At 37.7% G+C, this 19,234-nt stretch overlaps 1 protein-coding gene across 1 annotated transcript in view; it reads left to right on the top strand.

Moving 5' to 3' along the window:
- The window catches only part of babam2 (BRISC and BRCA1 A complex member 2), a 79,652-nt gene that overhangs the window by 9,768 nt on the left and 50,650 nt on the right, over window positions 1–19,234 (top strand). Inside the window, exons 5-6 of the mRNA XM_007575406.2 lie at window positions 15,171–15,365; window positions 17,519–17,593. Coding sequence (XP_007575468.1) covers window positions 15,171–15,365; window positions 17,519–17,593 — 270 coding nt within the window. The remainder of the gene's footprint in view (window positions 1–15,170; window positions 15,366–17,518; window positions 17,594–19,234) is intronic.

Below are 19,234 nucleotides of genomic sequence, written 5' to 3'. Positions count from 1 at the left end.
TTGCATGGACAGGGTGTATGCATGGCTTTTAAATTTTAACAACTAGCCAAATTCAAGCAGTTTTGTGAATGCTGCCTTACTTTATAAGTGGAGAAAAATTATGGGCGTTCAGGAAGTGCTGGATTTGAGAATAAAATCGCTTCTGTTTTATAGAAGCATCTGCACACTGAGTGTTGGCTGCAATTGGCCTCTCAGTCATATCTTAATTCTATCTTAAGGAGTGTTTGGTTTGTTCTGGTGTAATGCTTGGAAAACATGTTGTGATTTTAAGAAGAGTTTCTAGAGATGGAAAAATATATCTGTTGGTTTGGGAGAACAGGCGACATCATGCTTTTCTGTGATAAAACCCAATCTTTGTTGCAACGCTCTGCAGATACGCAGGATTTTAATAATGCTTCGAAATGCACAAAACGAGTTATGATTCATTCCGTTTTTTGCATCTTATCTTTGCATTTAAGGTGATTAGGACAATGAGTGAAATTCGAAACAGCCCCTCTGTGTTCCTGGCAGCGTTTAGCATATCTGTAATTTAACTGAGATTTCAAAAGTGCTGGCTAAGTTCCCAGTCCGGTACGTTGTTATATGTTCAGCTTCCTGTTATCTGCTGACATCTAACTTCTGTGGCTCAATGAACTTCTAGAATGCTTCTGTAGAAAAACTCTTTCCTTTCCAGAACCTTCTGGTTTCTCATTTTTAAGCACGTCCATTATGCTAAACATGGTCAAATTTGAGTCTTGTTCACTCAGTAACAACTTTCACTAGAAGAGTGTTGGGATCTTCTTCAGCTTATGTTTGGTACATTCACTGATTGCAAAAGGTTCAGCTGAAGTGAGTCTTCACTGTTGTTTCTGTAGGAGGCAGTAGGTACTACACATTATTATTGAACTTTTCACTTAATTTTAACTGCAACCAAAACAGAATTTCTTTAATTTGTTTGTTTTAATAAGTGTTTGGCTTTTCTTCAGAAAGAAGTGGGATATGTAGCTTTAGCTGTTAATGCTTTTCACCTTTTATAGACCCAGTATATTAGCAGGAAGACAATTATGTATGTATTCAGAGGAAATTTGACTTGTGTTTTCTTTGGAGGCTGCTGCCATGCTGTCCGGAGCTATTTTTGCAGCAGACAAACTCGGTGAAGCTAAATTCCCCAGCTTGTGTCAGAGTCTGGGAGAAGACTAGGGCAGAATTGCTCACCGTCTCATAAATCCAGCTGTGCACATAAGGGGAAGTACCTCTGCTGAGCCAGTGCTTGGCAGCCCATCACTTGTTTATTTTCTCACTTATACTCTCGCTGTGTTTCGCACTTCACGCTTTCATAATCTTTCTTCTCCTGGCTTTTTCTGCCTGAAATCATCCTCCCTCACTCCTCCCCCTCTTTTTTTTCCTGCAGATTTTCAGTAAGGACATCCCCTTTTCAGCATAAAAACCTGTGGATTCCAAGCAATTCCTTATCTACTGGGAATTTTTTAACCACCAGCCCTGACTGTTTTACTTTAAAACCAGATAAACTCCAGATCTTTGTGGTTTATATCAAAATTAAAGCATCGGCACTTAAAGATGCAGTCTTCTATTGACTAAAGAGTAATCTACATGAAGAAGGACTCACAGGGAGTGTGTTTGTGGCCTTTGTCGTCCAGTGGGGGTAAACATTAGGCTAATTTTAGGTCCTCTGTCACTGGCTGCTGGAATTCTTGATGTCTCAGCGAGAACATTGCTCTTGTTTACAGCCAGCCAAGGGTATCATTAGCTCCTCTGTTTAGGCCTGTGTTTTTCCCTGCTGTCACCAGGACTCGACTAGGTTTGTTATCCATGTTTCTGTTTGGACAGAGAAATGAGTTGTTGGTACATGAGAGGGGCAGGATATAACACATGACACTCTGAAAGGGTATGCAGTATATGTATATATCCATATATATATATTTTTTTTTTTCAAAAAGATGGTGGAATCCAGTCAGTGCTTTTAAGGTTTGTAGTTTTGTTTTGCCAAGTGCTAGCTGACCATCATTCCACTCATTATAACAGTGGGGCTTGTAGTAATTTCTGCCTTTATTATTATTTTATTTATTTATTTTTTATTTTTTACACTGAGCAGACTATTTAAATTGATTCAGTTTATCAACATTTATGAAAGTGGGGAAGATTTAAGTTTAAAGCAATATTTTAATCTGTTAACAACATGTTTTTGTTCTGACTGGAAGTGATATTAACATGTCTGAGCACCCCAGCCAGTCTTGACTTAAATCTGATAGGGAATCTGTGGGCGGAGCTAAAGATTTAGCTGAGGGCATGATGGAGGCCCTGGAGCTTATAACCAAAAATAAATCCAACAAAATACCAGTGGAAACATGCAAAAAAGCTGGGCAGCTATTATAAGAAGGGTTTGATTGCTTTAAAGATTATCAGTCATTTATTTAAAAACATTTGGTTTTTATTCCAAATAGATATTCCTTTTTATGTTGTTGTTGTTTTTCTTTTTTTCTTTTTCTTTTTCTTTTAAGAGATCTCATCTACTGCGAGAAACCAATTTTAAATCTGACTTTGACAGAAATACGAATAATTTGGATCTTAATTGTGAATAAAGAACCAAGGTTCGGAATATGCTCTTGTCAACATTACTTGTTTTTCTTTAGTGTGGTATTGAGCCAACTCATATGAGCTAACTTCTTGCTTGATAGAAGGCAAACAGCATTTCAGACAGCTGTTATGTCCTGCTTAGTTGCCAGTAATTATTACACACTGTTCCTCTTAAGATCATTAATAAAAATGGTTTTAATTTATCCAAAAAAAAAAAAAAATGTCTTCCAACATTTTCAATCTGGGTGTTTAAAGCTTTGTTGTGCAGCTTTCTTTTGATGTCGATGATTAAATAATGAAAGCATTTTAATACAGCAGAACAATATCAGATGCGATTAAATCTGCTATCAGACCAATATCTTTCCTTTTCCGGTTTTCAACCATCACTAACTTAAACTACTTAGACAGCAAATAACAATTATGGGTCAAAATAGTCCTTTTAAGGCTCAAACTTTAATGCATTGTGGGATAAAAGAGACCTAAATACACCAGCTGCATGATGAGAGGCCACATGTCCCACAAATAAACCGTTTACTGCAGAATGGTTCCATGAGCAAAAGAGTAAGACATTTATAGAGGTTGACTGTTAGTTGTTGCACTGCAGAGGCTGACTGGAAGCAGCAGATTGGACTATGGGTAATTGGCCACCATCGCTGCCCACCTCTGAGTTTCTTTTGTTTATAGATGGTCACTCATGTCAGGCCTCACACGCTGCATGGCTTTGATTATATGTTGTCCCTGGTGAAAGTCATATGCCACTTTACCAGCATTATTCTTCATGTTAGCATCCTGCTTAAGGCTGTACGGCTCCCATATGTCAGGATTAAACTGATTTATCAAGTGCCCTCTGTGTATTTTCAATCTGAAGCCCAGATTTGCAAAGTTACTAGAAGTTCTTTTGTTTTTATTTCCATAAAAAAGTAATGAAAAAAGCATATCTACCCTGGAAATGTAAGTAATCAATACATCATATGATAAAGTCAGCCTTTGTGGTAAAAAAAAAAAAAAAGGGATTCAAAATAGATAAAACTTACAATCTGTTTCACCTGTTTCATGCTTTGCTTGGTTCACACTTAATTTCTTGAGGTCTGCTATAAATTGTCAATAATGTCTGAAACTTTCAAAATAATTATGCAAAGACATTAGTGTTCTTTTTTAAAAAGCAAACGTGATCTAAAGTATAGTAGTACTTAGATTAAGCAAGAATAAATGGAGGTTTGAAGTCTCTGTAAAGGTTTGTTGTCAACACAGTGACACAAGTGCTACACATTAGAGTCTGAAGAGACGATACCCAGGGGCTATTGAACAAACACAACACAATATATATATATATATTTTTTATACACAGAGTGAATGCACTCTGTGAACTTAGACATATCTTGCTGCTATCTTTTCTTCCAAATATATTTTTGTGGAAGATCCTATCCACTGATTGTATTTACCTTCACAGAAATACTGCCCCATTTTGCTCTGCTGTGAGAGAGTAAGACTGACATAGCTGCCCACCAGGTCATGTCTGCACGCGTGCCGTTAATAATGCACACCAGTCTGTTGCCAACTTAACAAATTTGTCACTATATTTAACACAAACAAATCGGTATTGGCCAAAATCATAGTTGGTGGGTCAGACTTTTTAAAGATCAGTCATCAGCCAGAAAACGGCGTTAGCTGCACCCGTACTACTTAGTATACAATAAAACAGCAATAAATTAATTTTGATTGAGTCGTTAGAGAAGGGCGAGTTTATAAGCTGAAAGAGCTCCGTGGGTAACTCGTAGTTTAATGAAAAGCAGCTGTTAATCTTAAACTGTGTAAAGAAAGAAATGATTTTTAGAGCATCACCTTGCTTGTCCCTGAAGTTTGCTGCAGACATTTAACAGGTTAGGGGAAAACGCTGGGGATACACTCTAAAACTGTTACTGTGGTTGATGCACATGCTTTAATGACTAAGGTTTTGTGCTGTGGATTTTGCCTTTAAACTAAATGATTATCCTGATGTAATGTTCCCATTTATATGTGTGAGGCTGCACTTTAAAAGCTGGTGAGCATCTGTGCTTTTTACATCTTCAGTAGATGTGGTTTTGGTGAGAAACTTGGATAAAAATCCAATGACTCAGTGTTACAACACAGATTTCTTTTGACCTGCTTCAGCTTTTATTTTATTTTTTTCTCGTCAGATATTTCCTAAGAACAGTTTCTCCTCTTCTGGTTGTCAGTCACATCACACCATATATCAGCCATTGGCCCAAGCCAACTTTCTCTCACAACGCAGAGGAGTTGGTTTAACAACATATGTTAACCAAAGCGATGACAGGAAAGAACAAGAACAGCTCTGCCCACGGGTTACAGGGAAAAATGACCAGAGAGAGAAGAAGGAAGTGACATTTGAGGCAGGAAGGGAGGAAAGGTGGAGAGCAATGCTACTTTTAATCTACTACGCACATAATGTTGCATCATGCAGTCCATTGTCAGTAAATGATGACAGCACTGATGCAATGTTCTGTATAAGAATTTGCATAAAGTGCAACTCATTTGATCAAATCTGACTGGAAAACAGTTTTGTTGTTGAAGTTTTGCGCTTTGGACACATGCTACAGCATGTCTTGGTATGGTAATTATGGAGCTTCTCTTCATTTTCTTTTAATTAACAAAAACCAGTTTGTGATTGTAATACACTGGTATGTAATCATGACTTCTCACCACCCATTCCCTTACTTAATTTGCTGCAAGCTTCCCAAACACACCCACGTGTTCGATGAGTTAGAGGTGATGCAATAACAACACAGGATGCATATGAAGCCATAAAAGGTTATCGCAGGCGTTCTGTGGTTTTACACGGTACATGTAAATTAATTGAGTCGTTGCTTTCTGACAGCTATTCATGTAAAAACAGGGCTCTTGCATACAAAACAGTCTGGGGAAAAAAATGGAATGGGACATAGATATTTTGGATATGGAAAAATATTTGAATTTCCACCCTTTATTCCCAAAGATGCTCAAACTGCGATACAAGTGTTACTGGTGGTACTTTAGTGGTGTTGAAGGAAGATTTTTGTAACAGTAAATTATATAGTAAATGCAAAGCAATGTCACACTTATATTCCTACTCAGTCTAAATATAAGTTTAAACACATTGATATTTGCATCACATACCACTCAAAAGGAAATTCTTAGACCTGTGCTATGCCTCCCAGGTGGATCAGTGACATATAAGGGAATTTTCCAACCTACTAACCAGTTTGTGCATGTTTCATATCTAAATTTTAGCCATTGTGAAATAAACACTTTTCTTTTTGTACTTTAAAAAAGGCTAAAAAGTCAATTAAAACTGAACATTTCAAACTACAAAGCGTAACATGAAAAATGGGTTGGAACCCTGGTGTTTCTGATGTTTCTACATTCTGGTCTGTACTACATTTGTTGAAATATTAAATGCTAATTTTAGAAACAGAACCATAGTGATGAGAAATTCAATGTATAAATATTTGTGACGTAAGGAACTGATGAGGTAAAAAAAAAAAGATGAAAGCAAGCATGCAACATTTTGCACTTGCAATCTGTAAAATCCTGACATTTTACCTTCTTTACATGGCTATGCATGGCTTTTGGAAGCATAGGAATGAAGTTTACTTTGTAGAAGCTTATTATAAACATTTGTGTCAATCATCTGAAAATGGCAAAGTATGGAATTTCAATATAGAAAATGTGTAGGAAGCATGTGTAGGACTCTGGTCAGCCACAGAAATATCAAACATCGGACCGCCTGTGGAGCAAAATGTCTAAAGGCATAGCTGTGTTAAGATTTTTACTCGTCAGTCTTTAAAGGATTGTATTCCTCTAGTTTTCTGTTAGTTTTGTTAATGAGACTAAATTAAACCAAATAAACTGCAATTCTCACCTCAAAATATTTTTCTTCCATCATGAGTAAGGAGTTAAGTGTGCAGCACATAAGAGCTGTTATTTCTAACTGCACCTTTCTTTTTTAGATTCTACTCGCCCGATCCTACCATTTGTCTGCTCGTCTGTCCCTTTTCTTTGTGTGCAGCATATCATTGCTCTGGTCTAGACTTGCCCAGCGATGCATGCAGGCAGTTAACGTTTTGGGAGTTTCCCAGCGTTTAGCATGCCTCTCAGGCTGCATAAGCTTGCGCCTGATACTCGAGATTAACCCTGATGGCCTCACTACATGACTACAAACGTGTTCCCACTTATCCATCCTGCAATTCTGGACTAGGGAGATGAGAAACAGTCTGGAGATTGCGTATACACAAGCTTGCTTAATTTTGTCAAATTTTTATTTTTACTTTTTATGTACATTAATTTTTCCTTTTTTTGGTTTAAGAAAACAAACACGAAACACCACCCATGTCTTTGTTGCTGCACTTTCCTTGTGTAGCTATTTTGCTGTTTGTTCATGATTTGAGAGTGATGGGATGTCATGTAGATTTCATGCAGGATGCAGGCTTATTATCGGAGTAGTTATTAAGGCAGTTAGAACATCATCACCTGATGACAGAGGCTGAAAAATATATTATAGATTTTGCAGATGCTAGATGAGTTTGAAAATGTATTTCCATTTTGGGTAGACACAGAAAGGTATTATTATTTTGGTAGTTGACTGATCTGTCAAGATTTTTAACACTTTTTTTTTATTTTTATTTTGTCTTCACATTTTATATTTTTACACCTCAACTTTACCATGTTACTATACAAAGTTTAAGATACTTTTATTTCAGACTTGGTCTGAGCTTGTTTTGAAGAAAAACTTGAACTGGATGCTATACCTCAGATCAGGTCAACCCTGAAAAATGCAAATAATTAAGGTTAAACTAGTTAATTCCACTTTGTACATATACTCCATGATTTCACAAATCAAAAACTGTGATTTAAACAGGTTTAGAAGATCACTTATAACTTAACAGACATCATGCTATATTAGGCTTAAGTGTGGATTTGTTTATTGCAGGTTTGACTGGTCTGGGTATTTAAAACGGTCAACTAAAGCTGAGCAAATGTTATCCACAGATGTTAAAACAGTGACATAGCTCTTTAGAATACTTGTGTACTAAAACCCAATGGCAACTTTCATGTTTGTTATTTTCACTGGTGTACTATCGCTCCTAATGCGTTAGCATTCCTAACTGAAAAGATATTTACTTAGCATCCATCATTCTTCAGGTCTTGTTTAGACTTTTATAAACATTACTGTACAAACAGTAACAATAACCTTGGAAAAGTTGTGAACATGACGCACTGTCTTAGTTTGGTAAAAGTAAAAAAAAAAAGAAAAAGCACATCTGTAGTGTGTGACTTCTGTCAAAAAATATGGCTCCACTAAAGTATAACAACCATTATCCAGGGGGGTCCAGCAGCAGACAATCTATCCAGACTTAGTTCCTTGCAATCCTTCTCTCCACTGATCTGTTGGGTTTCAGTGCACTGCAGTATGTCATGTCTACGTGTGGATTAATGACGAGAGTTCAATTGTATAAAGTTGTGGAATTAACCCTCCTGATTTGGTGCACAGCTCTATGGTGCTTGTGTCGGCTTGCCATAAAGCAGAGCTCTGCTTTACACTAATCTTATTCAAGTCTCTGGCAAACAGTAGAGACAATACTGTTCCAGCAGCTTCCCATAGTGCATTGAAGTTATGAAAAAGGCTTCAACCTGTCTCTAAGTGACAGCTCAATCATGACATTTCTATCCAAAGGTGAAATTTGGTTTTCTATTATTAATGGGAAAGGCAAAAATTTTCCAGGGAGTGATATCACCTCCCATGTTTCAAGCCCATTATTTTTGGTGATTGGTCACTACCTTGTGTTACCGAAATTTAACCAGGAAAACCTGCAAGTATTTAAGACCTAATCAGCAAACCTTGGCAAAGACTTGTGGGAGAAGTGTTTTTGCACATTGAGACATTGTAATCAAGCTTTCAGGATAACTCCCACAATGAACAAGGAGACTTAGGCATTTTAATCGCTCTTCCATATTGAAAAAGGAAACTGTCCCGGCTTCACGTTACCCCTGGCGATTCTAAATGCCAAACATTGGTGAGTGCTTCCTATCTACAACTCCGGCTCGTCCCCTGTTACCGTTCTAACAAAGGGCCTCAGATGGCCCATAAAGCTATATTATTGTCATAGTGGGCATAGTGTGCCAACTGTTGCTCCTGCTTCCTTCCTGCTTCAGGGAATAATGCGTTCCAGCTTTTATTGGAGTTTATTATTGGAAGGGCTCCCTGACAGGTCTGGGAATGCTATTAATGGGCAGGGTATTGTTAACCACGAGAGAAGGGTGATGGAAAGGGGGTCTTGTAATTCTGAAACACCAGCTGATGGACAAGGAAAAATAAGGGATGCAAGTGCCAGGAAAAAGATGGGACCCTCCTGTCAACCCCTCACAGTGGATTGATCTCAGGCTGAGGAGGTGTCAGAACCTGAGTAAAAGTAGTCAGAAAAGTGCTATTTCTGTCACCAAGTTCTGCTGCGTTGGACACAAGCCGCTCAGATCGCAGCGAAAAATGCTGGGCTGAGAATGCCAAGTGTCTTAAACACATGACAAGAGCAATTTAGCGTGATCTTACACTTGGCACTCTCTGGGGGCAAAACAGGGTGTGAGCCCACACTTGAATTAGAGACTAACAGAGATTAATTTAATACTTGGGAGTTTTTAATGCCTTGCACTTTCAAGTCTACAGCGGTTTATTGGATCAGGTTGCCAGCATCTATAAAAATCACATTAAAGACGTTAAAAACAAATATCTTCTTTTGGCCTATATAATTTTCTGGCAATTTTAGATGCCAGTCTCTCTCTCATTGGCCTAAGATAAATATTGGATCGAAGATGATACAGACACATGGCAGAGGAAGACATAATTCTGTCAACTTAGGTCTATTCAGTGCCCAAATTAGGAGTACATTTTGTTCTTAAAGGAAGACGCTGCTCTTATTAAATTATTCAATCAGCATCTATTTTCCATAAGTAATCACTGAAAAGATTGCACTGATTTGGGAAAAAAATTATTTATTTACCTTTAGGTGAGAGTAAATGTTATCCATGTTAGTATTTATTTACCAAAAAAGTGAATAAAATAAAAATAAATAGCCCTAACCATAATGTATGTTAATAAAGACAGCTGCCACTGAATGCTGTAGTAAATGATGTAGTAAATTCACTCTGATGCTAAGAGAAATGACCAAAATATCAGCACATCGTATATTCTAAGGCCTGGGAAAGCATGCTTAATGTTATTTCCTGTTTATATGTTCTAGAATAGCTTTTTATAGTCTTACAGTTTTGACCATATCATTGAGAGAGTGTACATTTAGTTCTACAGTCTTAAACAAAACTGTCATATATAGTTATATGACTAGTTATAAGTGGATGTTCTTAATTTTGCAACAATTTTTTTTTTCTTTCAAAAAAATCCTGGCTAATGTTCATTTCCACTTTTTACAAATAATTTTTGCCAAGATGCCAACCATGCAAATTATTTATCAAAATCCCAGGGTGAAGTTAGAAAAAGATAAACGTTGAGTGCTTGAAAATACATCATAAATGGTTCGTTTGTATTTTTTGTTTATTAGCATAAGACCCAAAACATTAAGTCTGTCTAATCTGGAGGATTGTAATTTAACTGAATAAATCAATAGGCAACAAGAGCATTTTCCTTTTCAAAAGGAACGATGTTTTGTAATATTTATGTCGACGTTGGCTTCGCGACTGTTGTTTATCAACAACTTCGACTCACTGCTCTATGAATACCCAAGATGCAAAATCCCGCTAATGCTAATCCACTATATTTATAATATGCAGTTTTTAACATTGATAATGAATCAAATCCTAATATCTTCTGGTAATACGATTAGAAATTGCTCTTAAAGATGTGCACTCTTTTTCAAAGAAATAGAAGGTATCAGTGGTTTATTTTTTTCAAGTGACGTGTTTTATCATCAGCCAAGGTAGTGCTTAAAACATCTGACACAGGTTTAGCTAGTGCGTTGTGACAAAATAATTGGATTACAAGGTCCAGATTGAACTGGGGACTATTGTTGGGGCCTGTGATACTTACCCCCTGTGGTTAAAGCCCTAAGACAGCGGTTTCTTCCAAACTGACGGATCCGAAGGCCATGTAGATGGATTTTCCTTTTCACTTCCTTTCATCAAACGTTAAATCTCAGCTTTCAAACTGCTCAGATTGTGACTATAGCATCTTTTTGTGTATATTCATGTATCAAATCTGAACATTTTCTGCAGGGCTTATTTTATTCATGTAGGGAAAAAAAGATAAAATAACACATAGATTTGTTTTGGCATACACAGCCTTCAGCAGAGCGTGCAAAATCAATTCAGTGAAGAGTCTGTACAGACTCACATGTCTGCAAACAGCCATGCTCGCACTGCATGAGTGCTGCTTCTCTTTCCTCACTGCTCCTTATTTTCTTTACCTCTTATGTTTGACCAATGTTTTCTTCGGCATTCAGGCTCTACCTTGTTAACAGAAAATCCAAACATTCAGAGCAGCATGAAAGAAACAACTGTTAACATTCTCCTGTTGTTGGCCTTTCCAGTGCCCTTTTTGTCACAGCTGTAGGGTTTTGTCATTTTGATTCCCTCCAAAGCTACACTGAAGGAAAAGTTCCATTGAATGTTTGGGTTTATGCAGCAAAATTTGTTATGACTGAATTTGCACAGATAGCTTCTGGAGCTATGTAGATCTTTCTGGTCCCAACATTTGATTCAGCCACTGTCAACTGTTGCATGTAGCATCAAAGTAAAAGAGCCATTTTACCTTCAATCAACTCCAGTTGGTGATTATAAGGTTTAATACAAAAAAAAAAAGGTTTTTATTTGTAATTACTATAGTATTCATAAAAGAACGTCCTCTACTTTCAGCATATAAACACATCAACAAAAGGGAAAGTAAGCTAATTTTCAGGAGTTTTTTTAATGTCTCAAACAACAATAATTAGTCATGTGAGTAAAAGCTGTAAGTAGCTTTTAAAGTCATAGCCACTCCTTGATATATTGGTAACACTCAGCTTAGTTTGCTACGAAATGGAGCAACACAGAAAACTAGGATCTACATGTCTCTTTACTCCGAACTCGCCTCATCTCGGTGACCTCGAGACACATCCGCAGTTTGTGATGCCCTCTTTGGATCATTTGCCGAACCATAAATATCTTTCCAGGTGAAAACAATTTCAACAGACAGTTTGTGTGTGCTTTCGGAGTCCCTTGTTTATTTCTTCTCAGGTACTTGGTAAAGTATTACATGTTACCTCGCTGGGTTACATCTGAGAATAACCCACATTGAAGCTGGTTTACTATACCTTTGCATTATAGGTGTGTCCAAGTCCAAGTCCAATCCTTGACAGCTGCCTTCCTGCAACTTTTCGATGCATCCCTGCTCCAACACACCTGAAACAAACGGACTGCTTGTTACCAGGCCTCTGCTGAGTTAGATGACTGCTGCTGTTGAGGGAATTCAGCTACTATATCCAGGTGTGTTGGAGAAGGTATGGATCTAAATGTTACCAGGTGATAGCTATCAAGGACTGGCCTTGGGCAGTCCCTGATCTATTGTGCAAATCACTTAAATGCATGGAGTCAACATGATCTCTACTTTTTGCCCTTAGAGTTTTCCTTTCAAAGAAAATGAATAGGCGAATCATACAGTCATGCGTTTACAAGGAAACTAATCATTAATGATCTTCCATCCTTTGCTGTTGCTATGAGAGGACTTTTCATCAGATTCGTCCTTACTCCGTCGGCACTATAAATTGCTGTTTCAGTTTGCTTGAAACATATTTTTAGTGGCCTTCATTTATTCCTGGAAAACAATCTGCTTGATGTGGGAGCAGCACAACTCAAGCCCAGGCTCTCTGTCATTGGCCACTGGAGCAGCTCACTTTAACCACTAACCGTGTGGAGACTTTAGCTGTAATTACCCATGAAGTGTTTATACTGCTGTGCTGTCCTCACACCCACAAATCATGCTCCTCTTCTTTTTTCTCAACAGCACTTGTCCAGTTGGGAACATATCAGCCCTGTGCATCACAGCTATAGCTTGAAACATTATTTTCCACTTCTTTTCAACTACGGTTTCATAATTTACCCGTCAGAGACAGCAAACGTGCAGAGACTCGGCCCACTTTCCGTCTGGCCTTGGCCTACTTGCCTGAACTCTGCAGTGTTGTTTCTGCTCCCTCTACCTCCTCGGATCCCTCCCTCCTCGCTCTCGTCCTCCTCAGAGGAGTTTCACTGATATTCTCTGTCACAATCCTGACACAGCACTTCCTCGGTCTCGGCTCGCTCCTGCCCGGGGGCTCTGACTGCTTCTTTTGGACAATGCCCATCTTTGTTTGCGTCTCTCCCCCTTCGTTTCGGGAATCCAGGCATTGCTGGTAACCACTGGTGGACCAGGATGATGAGGTCACCGACTCTCTTTGGCCTGCCCTTGCCACTGCCACCAATCCCTCCTGAAACAATAGGAGCTTTCTCCTTTGGGCTGATACAGGCTTGCAGATAGACAGTTGTGGAGACAAGCTATTGCAAGTCAGAAACATCCTGCTTTTGTCATCTAAATGTAGCTGGTATTAATAGTTAATTCCAGCCCCAAATAATCCTCCCACTTAACGGATGTGTATTTAAATTTCCTGGTTTTTGCTTAGACCGGTTTTCATGTTTTATGCTTGTGTGCAGCCAAGTTACACATTTACCTTGCCAAGATGCTTATGTTATCAGGTTTACAAGGCTTGTTTAGTTAGAAAGCACTCCTTTACTTTCAGAATGAATTGAGGGAAGGAGACACTTTCATTTTTAGGTCTCATTGCAAATCTGTAATTCCAATAAATTTTATTCCGTTTCTCCTTTCTGTCATTTGTCGACACACAGAGTGAATCTGGATCACCTCTGGTAAAATGTTAGTTGTCTGTAATAAAGAGTTTCAAAACTTTTCTAAAGTTTAATGAGGCACTTAACCTATACATTTTATCAATAAGCGTACACATCCTGAAGCAATCTTTAACTTTCATTATAGATTGCCACTCTGACATCTGCTCTCTTCTTCTAAGGATATATGTTTTCTAACAGATTTTGTTCTGAACTCTGTCTTGGAAAACCTAAAACTTTAATGAGCTCTCTGCAAATTCTGTTCTTTTGACAATGTGTCATTTTGTGTTGAGCCCAACAAACATTTTGGAATTGGTCAAACCTTATAGACCTGATAGCATAACCAGAGGTTCAAATTTAGTTTAATCAGATCAGATCCACAAAGCTTTGGGAGAATTTCGACAAGTCTGGATGCTTTCTTTGAAAGAGGAGGCTTTTATCTTGGAACACTTCTTTATGACAACCAGTACTTACCATAAACTATTGGAGATTATTTTGTGGTTCTTTTGCCGGTTGATATACTTTGTGCCCTTGTCTTTTTATTGTATATCCTACTTCTTCTGACTGATACATTTGAACAATGTGGTCCATTCAATCCAACGTAACATCACTGCTAATTGTAGCTTTAGCTGAAGGATGCAAATCAAATATCAGGAAAATGTGCCCAGGACAACATGACTTTACTTATGTTAATCATAATCTTTTTTAAATAATTTTACATGTCTTATTTTTAAAGGTTCCTCCCAAATTAAGCTATTTGTTTTCCCCCTTTTCATTACAAATGTTTTTGTTTCTTTTTTTAATTTTGTATCATTGTTTTATAATTTTACATCCCAAGTACTTGACATTGTCTCAGGACTGTGGACATGTTTGGAGCCGAAAGAAGAGAAAGGTCTATGATTTTTAAAATCCAGCACAGCAGAAATGCAACAATAACCTCAAAAATTTTTGGTGTATGACAAAATTAGATTTTTTTTTCTTGTTTAAAATTGAGTTAAGACTCAAACTGGGTTATATACATATAAAAATGAGCAGTGTGTTTTTACTCCTGATTTGTAAATAATTCCTATATATTGCAGGCACAAGAGCGAAGTCATTCAATATTTTTTGTCACAGTGTTATTGTTTACATATAATAAACTTTTTTAATCTCTCATTCATGAATAGATTGTTCATCTTTAGGAAAAATAAATAAAACTAGATAAATTTGTTTGTAAGTTTTTTAAATTCTCCACTGTATAAATATCACTGCTGTTTACAGCTGTAGTCAGATGGTTCAGTACTTTTCCATATGAACCTAAATCAGGACATCCTTCAGCACAGCCTGCTTCCTTTATGCTCTTTTAATAGGAATAAGACTTTTCTTCCTCCTTCTGGGACACATTTGTTTTTAGTTACCATATTTTTCCCGGATGCTACAACAAGACTATTTTCTGCTCCTTATAGTTATAACACACTGAAGTTGCTTTTCCACAAGTTGAAATATCTGAAACAAGTAGTTCAGCATAAAAATGAATTTTAAGTGCACACAGTTGAGTTTAATTTGCACTACATGCAGTTTTAAAAAAAAATCTCTTGCCTGCTTTGCTCTAATCGATCATGAAAAGGCCCAGGCAGCGCTCTCTGTTCATTTACTATACGCTATAATCCAATTTCAATTCCTTTTTTTGCTGTTGTTTTTCCCATCTTTGATGTCTTCTCCAGCACTTGGTCCACTGGGATGCTGGAAACCCAGAGAGTTTGCTTCAGCTGGTGAAGGAGCTCATCCAGCAGTACCATCAGTACCAGTGCCAGCGCCTGCGTGAGAGCTCCCGGCTCCTGTTTGAGTACGACAGCCTGCTGGAAGATCCCAGTTACGGACGGAACCTGGAGATTTATGCTGGACGGAAAAACAGCTGGGTAGGAACCTTTTTTATATATATATATATATATATAGATATATATATATATATATATATATATATAATACCCTGCTTGCTTTTTCATAACAAGCAGAATTGTTGGAAAAAAAAGATGCTGAAATAAAAGAAAGATGAGCCACATGTAATTAAACTAAGGTAATGTGTTCGAACAATAAGATGTCGCAATCGTCATCTGACTCTTGGTTTGTAATATTGCATGATTGCAATCTAAAAGAAATAACTGATATAATCAACAGGAACAATTGAGTCATAAGACTTCTTGTTTCCTGCTTTAAGTCGCTGCTATCTGACATCGGCCTTGTGTGTCGTTATGTGTAAATTTGTAAAAAACAACAAAAAAAAAACTCTGAGAAAAGGAAGCCACAAAAGACAACTGGTGAAGCTCTGTGTTGGAAAAGCTTCAGAGAACATATGTTTAAGGATATTAGATGACGATTATCAGCGTTTTTCAGAAGAGTCTTGCTGTATAGGGACAGAAATTTCCAGCCAAGAAGACTGGAAAGAATTGGTCACATTTAATTTTAGTTAAATAAAAAGAGCAGAATAATATTAATTTGTATTTCCGAAATTTCTTTAAGTTTTTTTTTCTTTCTCTGTCAAATATGTGTGCTGTAGTTTTATTTTCATCTTTTCTTATATTTTAATAAATATGAAATCAAGTAAGAATGAAAATACGCTGCTTTATTGACATTTACTTATTTTAAAAAAATCAACTAAACAATATGTGTCATCATTTAATAAACCTACAATTAATTTCTGTGACAAAAGAAATCAATAAGAACTATTTAGCATTTACTCTGACAAACGTTTTTTGATTAAAACTTAACTTCTAAACACCAGACTAATGCAGTGTTTTGGTAGAAATATTTTTTCCTGCATTAGCAAACTCTATATTTCTCTTATTAAGTTTGAGTTTGTGCTTCATTCTTTTCTGAGGCTGATTTTTCATTGCTAGGTAGACATATCCTGTTCCTTTTCACATCAGGAAAAACCTGTTCCCTCTAACGGTGCTGAAGACTTAAACTCCTTCTGTGCTGCTTGTTAAATAGCAGTGGCCCTTACGGAGTGGGATGGACAGACGTCTGAGTCTGCTAACTGAGCTTGGCCGCCACAGTGTCTGTTGACAGGTGGTCTTGGACCTTGATGTGTGCTGCCGTGTCACCATGGTAATGTTGATCTGTTATTGGAAATGGCAAATCAAATGGAAAGAAGTACTGGTTGCAACACTTGAGGACTGGTTGCAAAAAAGAAATGCATTGATAGCAGGCAGATTCTCGTGTCCACATGACTTCCATACAGTTTGGGTGAAAGAAGCGATAACCTGGCCCGTTTATGGAAAAAAAAAATCTTCTGAGAAAATTTTAAGAGAGGGTGATTATGTAAAATCCACTTTTTTGAGCTTGATATCATGTTACTGTATTATTCCTTCATCACAAACCTACATGGAGCTTTGATCCTTTGATGGATGTTTGAGAAATACTTTAATCTTCCTTGGCAGCCAATTCCAATGTGTCAAACTGCAAAGTCAAATTTCTTTTAAGTTATGTCTGATATATATATAGAAATTTTATAACAACTGAAGGTAACATGAGTACTTGATTGTGCTATAACATAAAATATATAACACCATCTACTTAAAGGTAATCTGTTAGGAGGTCAGACCATGATAAATTTTAATTTCTTAATGTTCAATCATGCTTTGTTTCTTTATATCGGGAACTAAAACAGTTCAAGAATTTTTAAGAATTTCAAGCTCTGTTAAAAACAGTACTCTCCTTTTATAACTCGCATAGTTTATAGCTTGTATAAATCCAGATGTGTTATTCCATCTTGGACTAAACTACTTGCTGAAGTTTAGTCCAAGATGGATGCCAAGGTTAAACCAGGCTTCTACTATGTTAAAACTCTGATCTTCCTGTAAATCCTGATTCGTGAAAATTAAAAGCATTGTTGTGTTTTTATTGTGGTACGGTTCAGTAGGGGATTTTGATTTGGAAAATGTTTAGCAACACTCTGGGAGCAGCGGGACACTTTATGAGAAACATAAATAAAACTTGTTTATATACGGTAAAAATGAAATTTATTTCATTTTTCTGATTGCGCCTCCACTTCTGTTTTGTGTGTTTCCAGACAGGAGAGTTTTCAGCCCGTTTCCTCCTTAAACTCCCAGTGGACTTCAGCAACATCCCAGTTTATCTTCTCAAGGTAGTTACCACACCAACCTGGAAACCACATCAACCATGAGCATCTGTCAAATCACACACTTCCTGTATGCTCTGCAGGCGCGGCTGCAGACTCCAGGATCAGTCATTACATGAGCTGTTCTTGGTTATTACAAGTCTGCATTTGCTTACATGTGTCAGTGTGTTTTGAATGTTTGTGTCGATAACAGAGGGATTTATTCAAATGAACTGCAGTGCAGCTGTGTATGTGTGTGTGTTGTGCGTGTGCATGGGTGTGTATGTGTGTGTGTGCAGGCCTCAGTGTTGAGGGGCTGTAAGTTGACTAATCAGCAACTGTCACTGTGAATCTGCTCTGAGCCGCGTGGTGTCTGCAGGCAGCCTAGCTTGAATACAGTACGCACACACACACACGCACACACTGGATATATCTATAAATATTTCCATGTCTGTCTCTGCTCCCTCTTTCTCTTCCCTCGCTGATGATCTTTAGAGGCCGGAGGCTTCCATCCTCCGGCCTCTTCCAGCCTGGCCTGTGCCCGTGATGGTGAACATACGGGAAACAGCAACCATCATCAGCTTTATCTCATCAGACCTGAGGCCCCGAGACTCGTCTCTCTCTTTAAGCAGGCTGTGAATGGACTCATCAAGTCAGTCACATTTCACAGCCACATTTCCCCTCATTCTGGGAACTTGATTTCATTTATTTTTGTCCCTGTGAGATTTTAGCCAAGAAAAAGGTTTAAGCCGAGCCCCGAGGGAAGCTTTATTGGTGACACGCTGGCTGTCACTTGCAGAAAGGATGCACACACTCGCTGACCTTTAGCCAGTGGGTGGTGGTGGCCCTAAAAGCTGTGAAACAATATTGTCAAGTAACTCTGAAATATTTAGCTTTTTTTGAGTGCTAAACCAAATCTTGAATATATATTAATATTCCTGTCACCCTTATCATATCTTTTTCATATATGCTCTCAGTATTGTGCCGTATTTGGCAGCTGGGGGTATACATAGTATCAGTAAAGGAGTGCTTGAAGACTTGAAGAAAGAAAAGTAATGAACATCATCAGCCTACACCTTGTCCACCTACGCATTCCAAGGGAACGGGCCCGTGCTGCATATAGGCAGTACTGGACCGCATCCCAAAACCGATGACCTGAATTTTCATTTTGACAGTTGTCATGCGATTGCTTCTGCCAGTGTGTGTGTGTTCTTGAGTCAATTGTTTCCATGCATTGCACATTTCTGCTCTGCATGCAACTTCGTGGTGTTGCAGGGCAGCTGAAGTGTAATTAATTTATTCCTGCAATCGCTTCTGACAGAGCAGATGAAAAAACTCTATATAATCCCACACAAAGAAGCGGTGGAACTACGAGTTTAATACTCAGTGGGTTATACCTCGTGCACATCATTTGTATGAAATATGTGCATGTTCTTAGCCACTCAACTTAAAGCCTTCTATTAGGTCAATGCTGAAACATGCAAGATTCTAGTGATGACCATAATTGTTTTTCTTTTCCATATGCGCAGAAACTGAAAAGATGTGTCAAGTGGCTGCAAGAACATGTCTGAAATATAAAACATACATGTTTTTGAATGTGATGGAAAATATATATACTATATATATACTGCTAAAAAAAATAAAGGGAATATTTCACTTTAATTTTGT

This window comes from Poecilia formosa, unplaced genomic scaffold (genome assembly GCF_000485575.1).
Source record: "Poecilia formosa unplaced genomic scaffold, Poecilia_formosa-5.1.2 Scaffold8, whole genome shotgun sequence".
NCBI lineage: Eukaryota > Metazoa > Chordata > Actinopteri > Cyprinodontiformes > Poeciliidae > Poecilia > Poecilia formosa.
Note: the sequence above shows the minus strand (reverse complement) of the source record. Positions and strands in the feature narration are given on the sequence as shown.